A 13,666-nucleotide genomic window follows, 5' to 3' on the forward strand; every position below is an offset into this window, starting at 1 on the left:
AATCTGTTTGGTGCCATCATAAGACAGATCCCTTCGGCCAGGGGATTCCCCTTCCCTGGGAAGAACCCCCGAACGTGGATGTGAAAGCAGCATTAAACCTTCTGGGGATTGCACAAATTGTGGCATTTTACATTACCTCTGCAGACTGGGGTAAGACACGTATAGTTTGTCTCTACTGACTGCAAAGATCATTCAGGACAAAAAAAAACCTCAGCAACTTCCTCCGTGAACTTCCTCCCTGCACTTTTCTAACGAACATAATCTGTAATCTTCTGTTTTATGGTTATTTGCACTGAAATGTGATTTTTTTTGCATACGTGAGTTCTGCAAACAGCGAAATGCCTAGTCTATTCACACAAAGCCGTGTACACATCCTGCCGTACAGCCACTTCATAGATCCACAAGCACTTTCCCAGCTGTTATTGGGAAGGATTTGGTCCCTCATTTGAAACAGCTGAAATTTGCAAAATATTGGTAAAAAATTGTAAGCGGATACGGCCAATCCATAGAATTTTTTGTAAATATATAAAATGGCAAATACATCTACACTGGAGTATGTGAATATTCCCCCAAGATGACTTACATCGCAGGGATCCATGGGGCAAAGGGCAAACTGACAGATAAGGCATAGGATGGATCATTCCGCTCTTGGAGTTACTCAGAAGTCCCAATAACGCCTCTTCAGACAGATTAACACTTTGAATCAGGTGTATTTCTAGGAGAGAGACTGAACGCTGCACCGAGCTGTGCCACAGCACTAGACAAGCGTGCAGCTCCCTCCAGCAGCGCTGCAGTTTCTGGACTGGCCCATGGCTCTGGTATGGGAGTCGGAAGGACAGCTTGGCAAGAGGGCGGAAGGAGTGTGTACAAGTTCTCACAAATTTGCAGCAGTGAAGGAGGGATAAGGCAATGGAGAGAAGGCAACAAGTGCAGCCCCAGGGGTAACCCGCTAAACAAGGCTTGGACTACTGAGCCGGCAGCATGAAGCACATAGGTGAGAGGTATCCATGGCAACCATTTATATTGCAGATCCCATTTCCATAATGCAGGCTGCAAAATGAAAGCTGCCATTTCATTGATTGCCGTGTGCAATTACTTTTAGGCCGGGCTCAGACAGCGGCATGCAAGTATGCAATGACACTGTTTACTTGTGGCATGTGTAATAAACGTCAAAATAGAACATGCTGCAATTTTTTTGCACGTGTATTTCACAGAATTCATAAGAGTGGCAACACGGCAGCCAATGGGTACAGCGTAAAACCCATGTGTGTAATACGCTGAGACCTTACGCTCATGAGCCTCACTCTACAGTCGTCATGGCATCTTTTCGATGAGGTGCGTGAAGTCAGTTTATGATGTAAAATTGGGAAATCTAAACCTATTAATGGAGGAATCATTGTGAGAGAATCAGCATTGTGGCTTCAGTTTACAACAAGACATTCTGCGGACACATCGTCTGTGGACTCCACTGACCTACAATGATGTCCGCTGGGTTCTCTGAGGCGTCAGTCATTCTGACAGAGAATATAGCATTCTGCGCAGCCCTACTTATGCCATCAAGTACAGATGTAGCAAGCGATAACACTGCATTTAACACGTTAACTACAATGCTGTACATAGTTACTATGATGCTACATCTGTACGACAGAGCCTCGGATGCAGATGTGAATGGACCCTCATCCTCCTCTTTCCCCCTCAAAATTGTAATAAAGGAAAATAAATAATTTAGAGAAATGAATCGTCAGACATCTGCCTTGGATTACGTAAAAGGAGGAAACAACTTGTGCAATATCATAGAGCGCTGACTCAGGCGCGGGGTCACAGACGCGGCACAGGAACACTGCAAACCTCTCAGTGCTTCTACGAAAAGGCATCTGCAGCCAAATTCACACCGTTTTAGGTAAATGTATGAACAAAAATGGAGCAACACAAATCTATAACCAATATTCCAGAAGGGAAATCCATGTTCTGCAACTTTTGCAGCGAACCATTACTGCCATGATTCTTTTTTTCCTCCCTAAACATAACTGTGATTGTTAGGTAATCTCTACTCTAATATTAACCCCTTAACGCTACATTGTATACATCTAGCTCCTGGAGGTTTGGGGTTTGCATGGAGGGTGATCGGGGGTCTATCCCATACAATGCGGGTGTTGGCTGTTTCTTATAGCCAGCATTACATTATACCGCGATCTGACAAGTAATAGCATTACATCATACTGCAAGAGCAAGTAAAACAATTGCAAGTTCTTGTCCCCTATGGGAACTAAAGGAAAATAAGTTTTAAAAAATTGTTTTAATAAAAAAAAAAAATTTTGCCATATTTATGATAAAATCTAAATAAAAAACAATATTTCTTAGGCCTCATGTCCACGGGGAAAATCAGATCCGCTGCAGATTCTCCATGGAGAATCTGCAGCGGGTCCCTCCTGCCCCGTGGACATGAGCGCTGAAAATAGGAATAAATCAGAATAAACTTACCTCTCTCCGGATACTTCCTTCGCTGCCGCGTCATCTCTGCGTCGCGGCCGGATCTTCTTTCTTCGGCTCGGCGGATGCGCAGGATGACGTCGGTGACGTGCCCCACGCATGTGCCGGCCCGAAGCAAAATGATCCGGCCGCGACTGAGAAAAGATGGCGCCGCGGCGAAGAGAAGAAACGGAGCGGGTGAGTAAAATCTGATTTTTGTCTCCCGCGGATCCGGACGGCTTCCATAGGCTTCAATAGAAGCCCGCGGGAGCCGTCCCCGCGGGAGACCCGCACGAAAATGGAGCATGGTCCAGATTTTTTCATGCTCCATTTTTTTTTAATTCACTTTTATTGACCATCCGCGGGTATTTATCTACCCCGCGGGTGGTCAATGCATCCCTATGGGGTGCGGATCCGCGGGCAGGAGAAGAGTTAAAATCTGCTGCGGATTTTAATTCTTATTTTGCCCGTGGACATGAGCCCTTACTGCTGCGTCCATAAGGTTGGGTTCACACTGGGCGGATTTGCCGTGGAAATTCCGTCCAGGATTTTGCCGCAGCAAGTCCGCCTGCGGCCACTAATCCCGGGATTGGCCAGCCATGTGGACAAAATTTCTCAGAAATCTCGTCCACACGGGACGGCGTATCCGCTGCAGCAAAGCCGGATGCATGTTCATTTTTCATGTTCTCCTCTATGGGAGCGCCGACCGCAGCGGAAGAGCGTGCGGGCAGGCCGCTTAACAAAAAACCTGCGGCTAAGTGGCGCGGGTTTTGAAGCAGCGGATTCCCGGCGGAAATCTCGCGTTTTTTTGCTGCGGCTAAACCGCGAGATTTCCGCACGGAATCCGCCCAGTGAGACCCCAGCCTAAAAGTTAAATCTATCAAAGTAACACATTATTTACCCCGCACAGTAAACGCCGTAAAACAAACAAACAACAAAAAAAACCACCAGTATTGCACTTTTTTTGGGCAGCCCATATCCAAGAAAAAAAACGCAATAGAAAGTGTTCAAAAAGTCGTATGTACTCCAAAATGGTACCCAGAGAGGTTACAGGAAATCCCCCCAAAAAACGAGCACTCACACAACTATGTCGACAGAAAAATAAAAACGTTCTGGTTGTCAGAAGATGGTGGGAGAAAATAATTTAAGAAAATAAGTTATCTCTGGGGAAAAAATTAGTGCAGCAAAAAAATAAAAAATTATATATGTATAAATTTTGTCTCATAGTAATCGTACTGACCCACAGAATAACGCCATCATCTCATTTTTGCTGCAGTGTATACACTGTAGATACAAGACCTCCCCAAAGATGGCAGCATTACACATTTTTCCCCATTTCACTCTACTTAGAATTTTTTTTTTAAGTTTTTCAGTACATTGTATGGTATATTAAATAGTAACACTGAGAAATACAACTCGTCCCACAAAAAACAACCCAGACATCTACGTGGATGGATAAACAAAAGAGTTATGATTTTTAAAGAGTGAGGAGGAAAAACTCAAAATATAAAAGGGCACGCGCCCTTAAGGGGGTAAACAGCAGGACCCGGACAGCGACCAACGAAACTGCAATACAGAGCCCTCCCCCTTAACTAGGTTACTATGCGGTCCTACACCTACAGTGGTGCTAGAGTAGGAAAAATGGCCCAATCACACACTAAAAGGTCTACTGTTTAATATGCATAAGTGAAACATCTGTAGCACTAGATTACTGCAAAATTGTATGAATGAAGCATCCAATTTATACCTTTACTGGATTAAGGCAGTTGTCTTACTTACAAAAGAAAAAAAAAGGTAAATCTCATTCCCAAGTCTAAAATTATTGAAGACGCTAAAACTTGCTTCTCTGCATCCGAAAAGCTAATTTCACACAGATGAGTGGGATATTGGCAAGATTCTCGGCCGTGTCAAACTGGCCTAAATGTCTAACATTGCATTCAAGCGTCAATATCTGTGACTGGTTGCGCAGCCTGCGACATCCCGTATGCACACTCACTGCAGCCTGCTAACACAGACCTGGCGGCCAGAATGGAGTTGTCGCGCTGGACACACGAGGACCTGGGAGAGGACAGTACAGCATACTGATATTTTGAGCTTTTTCAAGAAAAGTAACTGACATCCCCTTTACGATCCACTCTTTCTTCTTGCCACAGCTAGGGAAGAGCAGCACATCAAAAACTGCGCTGAGAGAATCTGCTCCAATACACTGAATCAATGACAACGTTCTCCAAAGGGTTTCTTCTAACAAGCCTGAAAAACCCACATCAAGCTTTCAAGACGGGCCAAGGTGCTCTAATACCAACAAAAGAATACAAAATAATTCCAAACTGCCTCTATTAGAAACTAATATAAAGCATGGACGTCGAGCTGCTCAGAACTAGAGACGCTTTTTGTAGTTGTTCTCCCCTCTGATTAATTGATGAGGGTCCTGAACGAGGGATCCTCCTCTACTAACTCACGATTTCATGAAGGCCCTGGTTAAACTACATGACAAGCGCCAATTAATGAGATCTGTTTAAATGGACAGAGGCCGATGCTGTCTGCATGGCGGACGGATGCCCATTTATACTATTGTCCATCCCCCATACCTTTTCCTCATTGATTAGCATCACACCCTCCTTTCACTCAGCCAGATGTGCTGCCGAACAAGATTTTTGCGGCAGCACAAAAGATCCGCTCAGCCGACAAATAAGCATTTGTTCATTTGTCAGCCGATCACTACCTGTTTACATAGGGCGATGCTCAGGTGAACAAATGTTCATTCACAATCATTGGCCCGAGTAAAAGAGCTCTTCTTAGGCTTATCCAGTTTAAAAAAAATTAATTAAAGCTAGGAATGTGCTAAAACAAAGGAACCACTACTCACCCGCCCTCTGCAGCACCAGCGGTACCTCAGCATGTGATCGCGGTATCCAGTGCCATGGCGGTCATGTGGCCCTACTACTAGCATTATCGTTGATGGGACCCGCGATACCGAGAGTACGGCACGCGGCGGCCACAGATTCCTGCGTATGTTGGGAACCGCAGCAAGGAAACTTCACTGATTGCAAATACAAAGCAGCGGAGGACCGCAACTGCTGCACTGGATCGCCGGGGCGAGAAGTGGATCCTTACTGCTTTATCACATCTCAAGGTTTAGAGATTTTATTTTCACAAAACTGGATAACGCTTTCAAGTCCTGAAATCTGATCAAAATCTGCAGTGTGTAAAATCCCCCTCAAATCATGGAGCAATTTGCAACAGGTAGGGGATGTTGAGGATTCGTATATCTAACAAGCCTTCACATTCAGATGGCTTTGTTTCCTGCAGCATGAACAGGGTGTTGGTAAACCTCATTCGCACGCGCTCTACTTTACTTTCACATTTTCGATTTTGCACAGAAAAGCTGCTACTAATTTACTACAGGTGAACCCACTCAAATAAGAGTGTCTGGAAATAAGTTGCCCAAATCTGACAAACCCTTTACACCTTCAGAGCAAAAACACATGGCCGTTTGCGCACCGCCATGGAGTGTAGTTATGCATGAACAGGATTTTTTGTCTTCACGGACTTCTCAAACTGTGTGAGTTTGAAAAAAACAGATGGAAGATAGTTGATACTACTAGGGCAGGACTCAAGTGCGAGAAGTCCATCTTTTCTCACCCGTTCTATTAATGGGCGAGAATACTGCTAATGAAAACTAAAAAAAAACATTGAAAATCAGTGCTTTTGCCCCGTTATGAGCCATGATAATCATGGCCGCAAAAAGGAACTAAAACACGCCCAAGGGAAGAAGCGCTCATACTGCCTTTCTTAAAAGAAAGTATGGCCGTGCCTCTTCAGACGGTCCAGCTCATCTTCATACATAGATGTAATATTCCTTTCTATCTTTCCTCTGCACAGACAACAACTTGCATTCTACCGCTAACAGACTGGCTTCAGACGAGCATATAAAACCATGTCCGGAATACAGATTCAGATTATGGATGTGTTTCACAAGATATTACATCCATTTTTCATCTGTATTTGCCCAATAGAAAAGAATACAAATACAGAGACAGATATGCAAAGAGTGGAGTGCGCTGCGTTTTGGTAAAACAGCCATAAAAATACGGCCGCGTGATTAGCCCAAAAGATTGACATTCGCTCCATATTACGATCCTCTCAACAAGGACCTAATACGGAGAAAACTATGCTTGTCTGCCATTCAGCCAAGTCCATCAGCGTCTGTTCTACAGTTGTGCGATCTAATGCCAGCTTGACCTTTAGCAGAGCCGTCTTCATTATGTGGAAGAGCGGCCACAAAGGTGTCACCACAATTAGGACGCATGTCTGCATTTACCTTATTCATTATTTGCAGAGCACATATTTGTGGGAGGACAGAACTCTGAAATAATGCAATAAAAAGCTCCTTTAGTCAAAATATATTGTTTTTAACTTTATTTTCCCACCTGACCAATTTGCCATAAAAGCCTTGTGATTTATGCCTGTTTGGTAAACCCTGGTTTACAGTAATATTATAAAATCCAAGTCATGTGCACCTCAAAACTTATTGCTGGGATACGATGATTCGCTTGTGTAAAAGCTTCTGGCAACAGTAAAACAGTCAGTCAATCAATAAGACAAGGGTTGCAGTGGGGCTAAAAAAAAAGTGCTCCGCCATTTTGTTCCCCATTTGCTTCACTATGTTTACTCCAGCGGCCACACCGTCAGCCAATTACAGGCATAGGGAACGGACAAACATGTGGCTGCCGGAAAGAGAGAAGATATCAGGAGTTCCTTGGATGCTGCTAGATTCTAGTGGTAATGTGGTTGAACGGACATTGGCGGTACCACCTGTCTGTCCTAAGGCAACCCCTTTAAGTGCCTGGTATTGCCCTGTACAGCAGGTGGTCTGGGGCAGAGCAGCACAGGAAAAAGCCAAAAGGATCTCGGTCCCTTAGTACTTGTGACCGACATAAATCCCAAAGCTCAGACCCCAACAATCGTATGCAGTAACACTATAAAATGGGAACATATTTCACTTATTATTAAGGGTACATTCACATGTGGCGGGAAAATTAGCCCCAGGCAAATCCACACATCTACCATGTGAAAAGCTGCAGGACTGGGTCGGATTTGCAAAGGGCAAAATTCATACTTTAAAGCACGTGGATCTTGGTGCAGGTATGTCTACAATGGATTTTTCCACCATCCGTGAAAATATCCTAATAGCTCCTTCAGATAACCGAATGCGCAGTTGTGTACGCTTCAGCGCAAAGTATTTGCACGGGGAAGAAGTTTGCTTTTTGTGCGTATTCATATTTGCGCACAAAACACCCTCGCCCTGATTTAAAAGGCTATTTAGCCTAATGAGGTCAGATGTGTTCTTTTTCGTATGTACATTTGCGTACCTTCCATAGACTTCAACGAGGTCCATAGTGCTCAAAGCAGAAAAATAAAGCAGCCCCTATTTTTTTTCCACACAAGCAAAATATGGAAGTTAGAACGAACCCATTGAAATCAATTGGTTGTATTTTGTGCGTATTTTACTCAAGCAAACATTTTCGTCTGAAAAAGCCCTTAGGCTCCTCCATACTTGCGTGGGTGACGTACAGCCCGATATCGCGCTCCCCACCATGTGAAAACCCTGTGGATGCAAGGCATTTTCATGCGAACACAGCCTCGTATCACTTCAGGGATGAAGGGAATCCCCACCGCAGTTGTCACAGCCATGACAGAGGATTGTGGAGTTCTCCCGCGATCTTGTAAAAAGATAGGACATGCTGCGATATGTTTCCCGCATAGCATCGCAACGCAATGCAGGAAAACATTGCTAATGAGAATGAACCCATTCAAAAGAATGGGTTTCATATTTGTGCATCTCACAACTCACAAATCTTGTGAGATTCTCATGCCAGTGTGAAGACAGCCTAAGGCCTCATGTCCATGCGCAGGTCGGATTCTACATGCGGGAGCCCGCAGCGGATCCCGACCCTGCTTACCTATCAGGGTCTCCTTTTTTCTGTACTGCGCTTGCGTGTGGAAGTGCTGGCCGATGCATATGCACAGTACATTTTTTTCGGACTACAGCTTTCCCACGAAATCCGAGGCCCGTCTGCAGTGTCAGCTGTGGACGGGCCACAGATCGAACAGCTCCCATTGACAATGGAAGCCATCTGTGCAGGAACTGCACTGCAATGGAGCATGCTGCAATTTGATTTCCGAACCCAAATCCGCATGCTTTAATTTAGGTGCAGATGCCCATGTTTCCCTATGGATGGCTTGAACTGCGGATCATCCGCATGGATTCCGCAATTCACATCCGTCTGTGGACATTGGGCCTTAAGGTTAATAGATAAATCATATTCCTTCACATTGAGGAGATGTGTTAACACAATTCATCCTTGTAAGCGACTTTAAAATAGATTTTACTGAAGTCTTGGTGGTATAGTATACAAAGGGTTAAAGCCGCCACCCAGCTGCTGTTCTCCTGCATCACACAGTGGTTTATTCTTCTTAAATAAATCAATGTATTATCTTGTCAAAACATGTAAATATTTGCTCAATATACAAACGAGATGCATGCAAAATTAGAAATGTAAACACGTGGTGAGCGCCATGCAAATTCTAACTTTGGCGACTCCTATGCCTTAACCCCTACATCACAGGGTTACTTGGAAAATTACCGAACATAATCCGCTTCCAGAAATAAAGCGTCCCTACACCTTTCAAGGATGAGTTAATTTATGCCAAAAAAATGTCATTAATAATGTTCCTAAAGTGCAAATCCCTTTGATGATGTCCAATACGACACACAAACAATAACAACACGGACATGCGAAATACAGGATAATTGGACTAAAACACTCCTGCTAGCAAATACTTCTTAGCTGTTTTAGCACAAATGTGAGATCTGATGCAAACCTGCCAAGAGCAGACGATAAGAGCCCAGATTAATGAATGTACACAATAGTGTGCAAACAGCTAAAAAACACAAGGGAAATACTATTTGCGCTCTTAAAGCAACTACCGAAAAACGAAACTTTAGTCAAGTCTTACAAAATACTTTTTTAGATATAATGATGCCTATTTACTATTCAAAATATGACAAGCTTGCGCCACATTTTAAACACTTTTGGAAAGTTTTTCCAACTTGTCCAAAAAAGGGTCAATTTTAGAGCGATTTTTGAAGTGAACTTAGCCAACTTAGTCTAAACTTAAACCAGACAGTCTTAAAATTCAACAGATTTATCAATCAGTGATAAATCTGGTGTATTTTAGGTTTTCACTGTCTGAACTGTAAGGCAGTATTAGTTAATAAGCCCCAATGTACCGCCAGATCATCTTATCTTCTATATACAGCCTTCCATCTAGCCTGTATATTTACAAACCTTCCAAAGGGTTGTGGCATTCATAGTCAAAGAGGATGTTGAAATCTAATTCATCTTCAAGGCTGTCCTTAGGGTCACAATCACCCAAGAGGTCAGGATCTGGGGCTCGATCGGTGTAGCTCATCTCTATATTTACAGCACAGCACGAATCCTCAAGACAAGCAAGGATCCCGAGGCTCCCCCGTCTAAAACCTAGATCCGCTAAGAAATTCACTAGAAAACTTTTAATCCTTTGAAAAACAAAGCCTTGATGTTCCTGGAGCTCATTGGGAGGATCCTTAAAAAAATGTGGCACCGCTGCAGGAGATGGAGTAGGATGGGAGAGGTCCCGGCAAGGTGTCCAAATGTGATGGCTGGCTGGAAGACAGGCACGGTTCAGATCGGCCGGGTGACAAGAGATCACAAGTGTGTAAAATTGGCAGAAGTACAGAAATAGCGAGTACTCAACTTCCTGTTCAATAGACACCTGCTACGGAGGAGGCGTGCCTGCGGCCACAACTGGGGAAGCCAGCGTGTCACTGTGACACTGCCCCTCGGCACAGAGCAGGAACAACACTTGTCGTCTGCTAACCCCTTCACAATAAACACACAGCAAGCTGGAGGATCAGAGCAGCAGAAGCCGCTCAAGAACACACTGGGAGGCCATGAAGGTGGTCATTTCACACACGCTGGTATGCTGGACATACAACAGACTGAAAGCCCAAAAATGAACATGACCTCATAATGATCACAACACTGTAGGCACAGAACGGCTCCCGGAAATGAGGGGGGTATTTAGCATAAAGGATTAAACAGATATTACGGCACGGAGGAGCCGGAGAGTCTTCATTCGCACTATAAGGCATCGATGTGAGAAGGCGGCGCAGAAAGCAGGAGTACACGAGAGAATGCCCCAATCTGTACAAACTGCAGACTTTAGTTTGCGTTTTCTACTATCTCTTGTCTAGAATAGAATACTACAAAATTAAATTTCCCAAAGGGGAACCAGTAAGTCATTGTTTTACAGTGCAAATTACAGTGACATGTATGGACACTCTCCAAACCTCAGTCATGCGCGTATAAATGTTGTCGCACAGGGGGTGGGGGGTAAGAGTATTACTGACCCAGCCACCATACCTACCCAGTGTAATCATGCCTGTGCAGGGAGGGGAGGGGGTGAGCTGTGACTATTCTGAATAGTGGCTGCTGTGTTATCTGTACATAGGTGTGTCACCTCAGTGTAATCCTGTCTGTGCAGGGAGGGGAGGAGGTGAGCTGTGAATATTGTGAACAGCAAATCCTGTGTTATAGGTGTCTCCATTCAGTGTAATCCTGTCTGTGCAGGGAGGGGAGGAGGTGAGCTGTGACTATTGTGAATGGTAGCTGCTGTGTTATCCATACATAGGTGTATTCTCTCAGTGTAATCCTGCCTGTGCAGGGAGGGGAGGAGGTGAGCTGTGACTGTTGTGTTATCTGTATATAGGTGTATACTCTGTGTAATCCTGTCTGTGCTGAGAGGGAAGCTGTGACTATTGTGAATGGTAGCTGCTGTTATCTGTACATAGGTGTATTCTCTCACTGTAATCCTGCCTGTGCAGGGAGGGTAGGAGGTGAGCTATGACTATTCTGAATAGTGGCTGCTGTGTTATCTGTACTTAGGTGTGTTCTCTCAGTGTAATCCTGCCTGTGCAGGGAGGGGAGCTGTGACTATTGTGAATGGTGGATCCTGTGTTCTAGGTGTCTCCTTTCAGTGTAATTCTGCCTGTGCAGGGAGGGGAGCTGTGACTATTGTGAATGGTGGCTCCTGTGTTATCTATATATAGGTGTCACCTCAGTGTAATCCTATCTGTACAGGGAGGGAAGGAGGTGAGCTGTGACTATTGTGAATGGTGGATCCTGTGTTCTAGGTGTCTCCTTTCAGTGTAATTCTGCATGTGCAAGGAGGGGAGGAGGGGAGCTGTGACTATTGTGAATGGTAGCTGCTGTGTTATCTTACATAGGTGTATTCTCTCACTGTAATCCTGCCTGTGCAGGGAGGGGAGAAGGTGAGCTGTGACTATTCTGAATGGTGTCTGCTGTGACATCTTTATATAGGCGTCTCCTCTCAGTATAATCCTGCCTGTGTAGGGAGGGGAGGATGTGAGCTGTGACTATTCCGAATGGTGTCTGCTGTGTTATCTGTACATAGGTGTATTCTCTCAGTGTAATCCTGCCTGTGCAGGAAGTGGAGGAGGTGAGCTGTGACTATTGTGAATGGTGGTTGCTGTGTTATCTGTATACTCTCAGCATAACCCTGCCTATGCAGAGAGGGAAGGTGAGATGTGACTATTGTGAATGGTGGATCCTATGTTATAGGTGTCTCATCTCAGTGTAATCCTGTCTGTACAGGGAGGGAAGCTGTGACTATTGTAAATAGTTGGGGTGCTGACAACTAGTGGCGCTGCTGGAGGGGGGTGGGCTCGGGGGGGCTGACAACTAGTTGCCGCCAGTGGAGGTGGGGGGCTATCAGTGTTACTTGTGGTGTGGGGGCATTGTGGGAAGGCAGCACAACAGCGCCATCTTTGAAAGCTGCATTGAACATTAGATATCGAAGTACGAAACTGACATTCCAGCTGATCTGCCTGCGGTTTGAGCCCCTGTATGCTGTGTTAGGATGCTTAGTGAAAGGGAAGCATCATTTTTTTAAAAAACATTTTACCCTACGCTATAGATACGCTACCATCTGAGCCATAAAAGCTCGTGAACGGGCGCACAAATCTAACGTTTGTGTGCCCGTTCAGACGGCATTGGCCCTGGCACATATACACCGAGACCACCATGCAGTCGCCCCTTCCCTTGTCATCGCCGGCTCACCTCCTCTCTGGCTGTTTGCAATTGGAGGGGGCGGAGCTAAGCTCCCCTCCTCTTCCCTTGTCAGTAGCCAGCAATGGGAGGAGCGGGCTGGGCAGTGCTTAGCTCCGCCTCCTCCCATTGGAATCAGCCGGAGGGGAGAGAAGAGGGAGGGAGTTTAGAAGTCACGCTGCTAAACTCCCTCCCACCTCTCTTCTCCGGCTGATGTCATTGGCTCCCATAGGAGCCCATGCAGCGGCCGACGTATTCCGGCCCAAAAGATAGTTCCAGAATGATCTTTTGGGCCCGACGTAAGAACGCCCGGTGCTATATTGGCCGGCTGGGCGCTTTTACGTCGCAGGAATAAGGCCATGTGATCTGATGAATTGGAATCAAATGCGTCACATTGTAGCGTATATCGGCCGACCGTGAAAACTGCGGCCAATATACGCTCGTGTGAAAGAGCCCTTAGGCTGGATTCACATGGGGTGGAATTTCTGCACGGCACTTCCGCCCACGGCTCCTAATCCTGGGATTAGTCAGCAAAGTGGACAAGATTTTGCAAAAATACCGTCGACACGCTGCGACCAATCTGCATGAAAACAGACATGCGGTGCGGAATGCTGGCGACGGTACTGCTCAAAAATCCGCAGGTTTTGACGCTGCGCTTTTCCAGTGGAATTCTCGCGGTTTTTAGATGCGGTCATTCTGCTGCAATAACGTCCCGTGTGACCCCGGCATCAGGCTTCAGGTTATTATGCAGATTAATTCAGTTTTGGTGCGTAATAAACTGGCTAGTTGTAGTCTGCACATCGGTGTGCTTGATGTGTCCGCTATTTACATCCGCGCCGTTTCTTATTTTTCACATGCAAAAAAAAAACAAAAAACCTAACTGGAAGGTGGCGTTCTGGTAATAATATGGTAGGGCGTTTATTTGTAAGCGAGCACACACAGATGTTATTTGGATAGGGGGGGAACCTCCACCATAACGGGGCACTACCTAGAGCAGTGATGGCGAACCTTTTAGAGGCCGAGTG

General features: G+C 45.3%; 1 protein-coding gene across 5 annotated transcripts in view; it reads right to left on the reverse strand.

Annotated features, from left to right (window-relative positions):
- The window catches only part of NFATC2 (nuclear factor of activated T cells 2), a 134,691-nt gene that overhangs the window by 93,069 nt on the left and 27,956 nt on the right, over positions 1 to 13,666 (reverse strand). For 2 of the 5 annotated variants that reach the window (XM_066587593.1, XM_066587594.1), the window contains exon 1: positions 9,822 to 10,194. The exons of the other annotated variants lie outside the window; for them this stretch is intronic. In XM_066587593.1, the coding sequence (XP_066443690.1) occupies positions 9,822 to 9,945 (124 nt within the window). In that variant the 5' untranslated portion in view covers positions 9,946 to 10,194. Of the gene's footprint in view, positions 1 to 9,821; positions 10,195 to 13,666 lie in introns of those variants that run through there. 5 annotated transcript variants of the gene reach the window in all.

Source organism: Eleutherodactylus coqui, chromosome 13 (genome assembly GCF_035609145.1).
Source record: "Eleutherodactylus coqui strain aEleCoq1 chromosome 13, aEleCoq1.hap1, whole genome shotgun sequence".
NCBI classification, from domain to species: domain Eukaryota; kingdom Metazoa; phylum Chordata; class Amphibia; order Anura; family Eleutherodactylidae; genus Eleutherodactylus; species Eleutherodactylus coqui.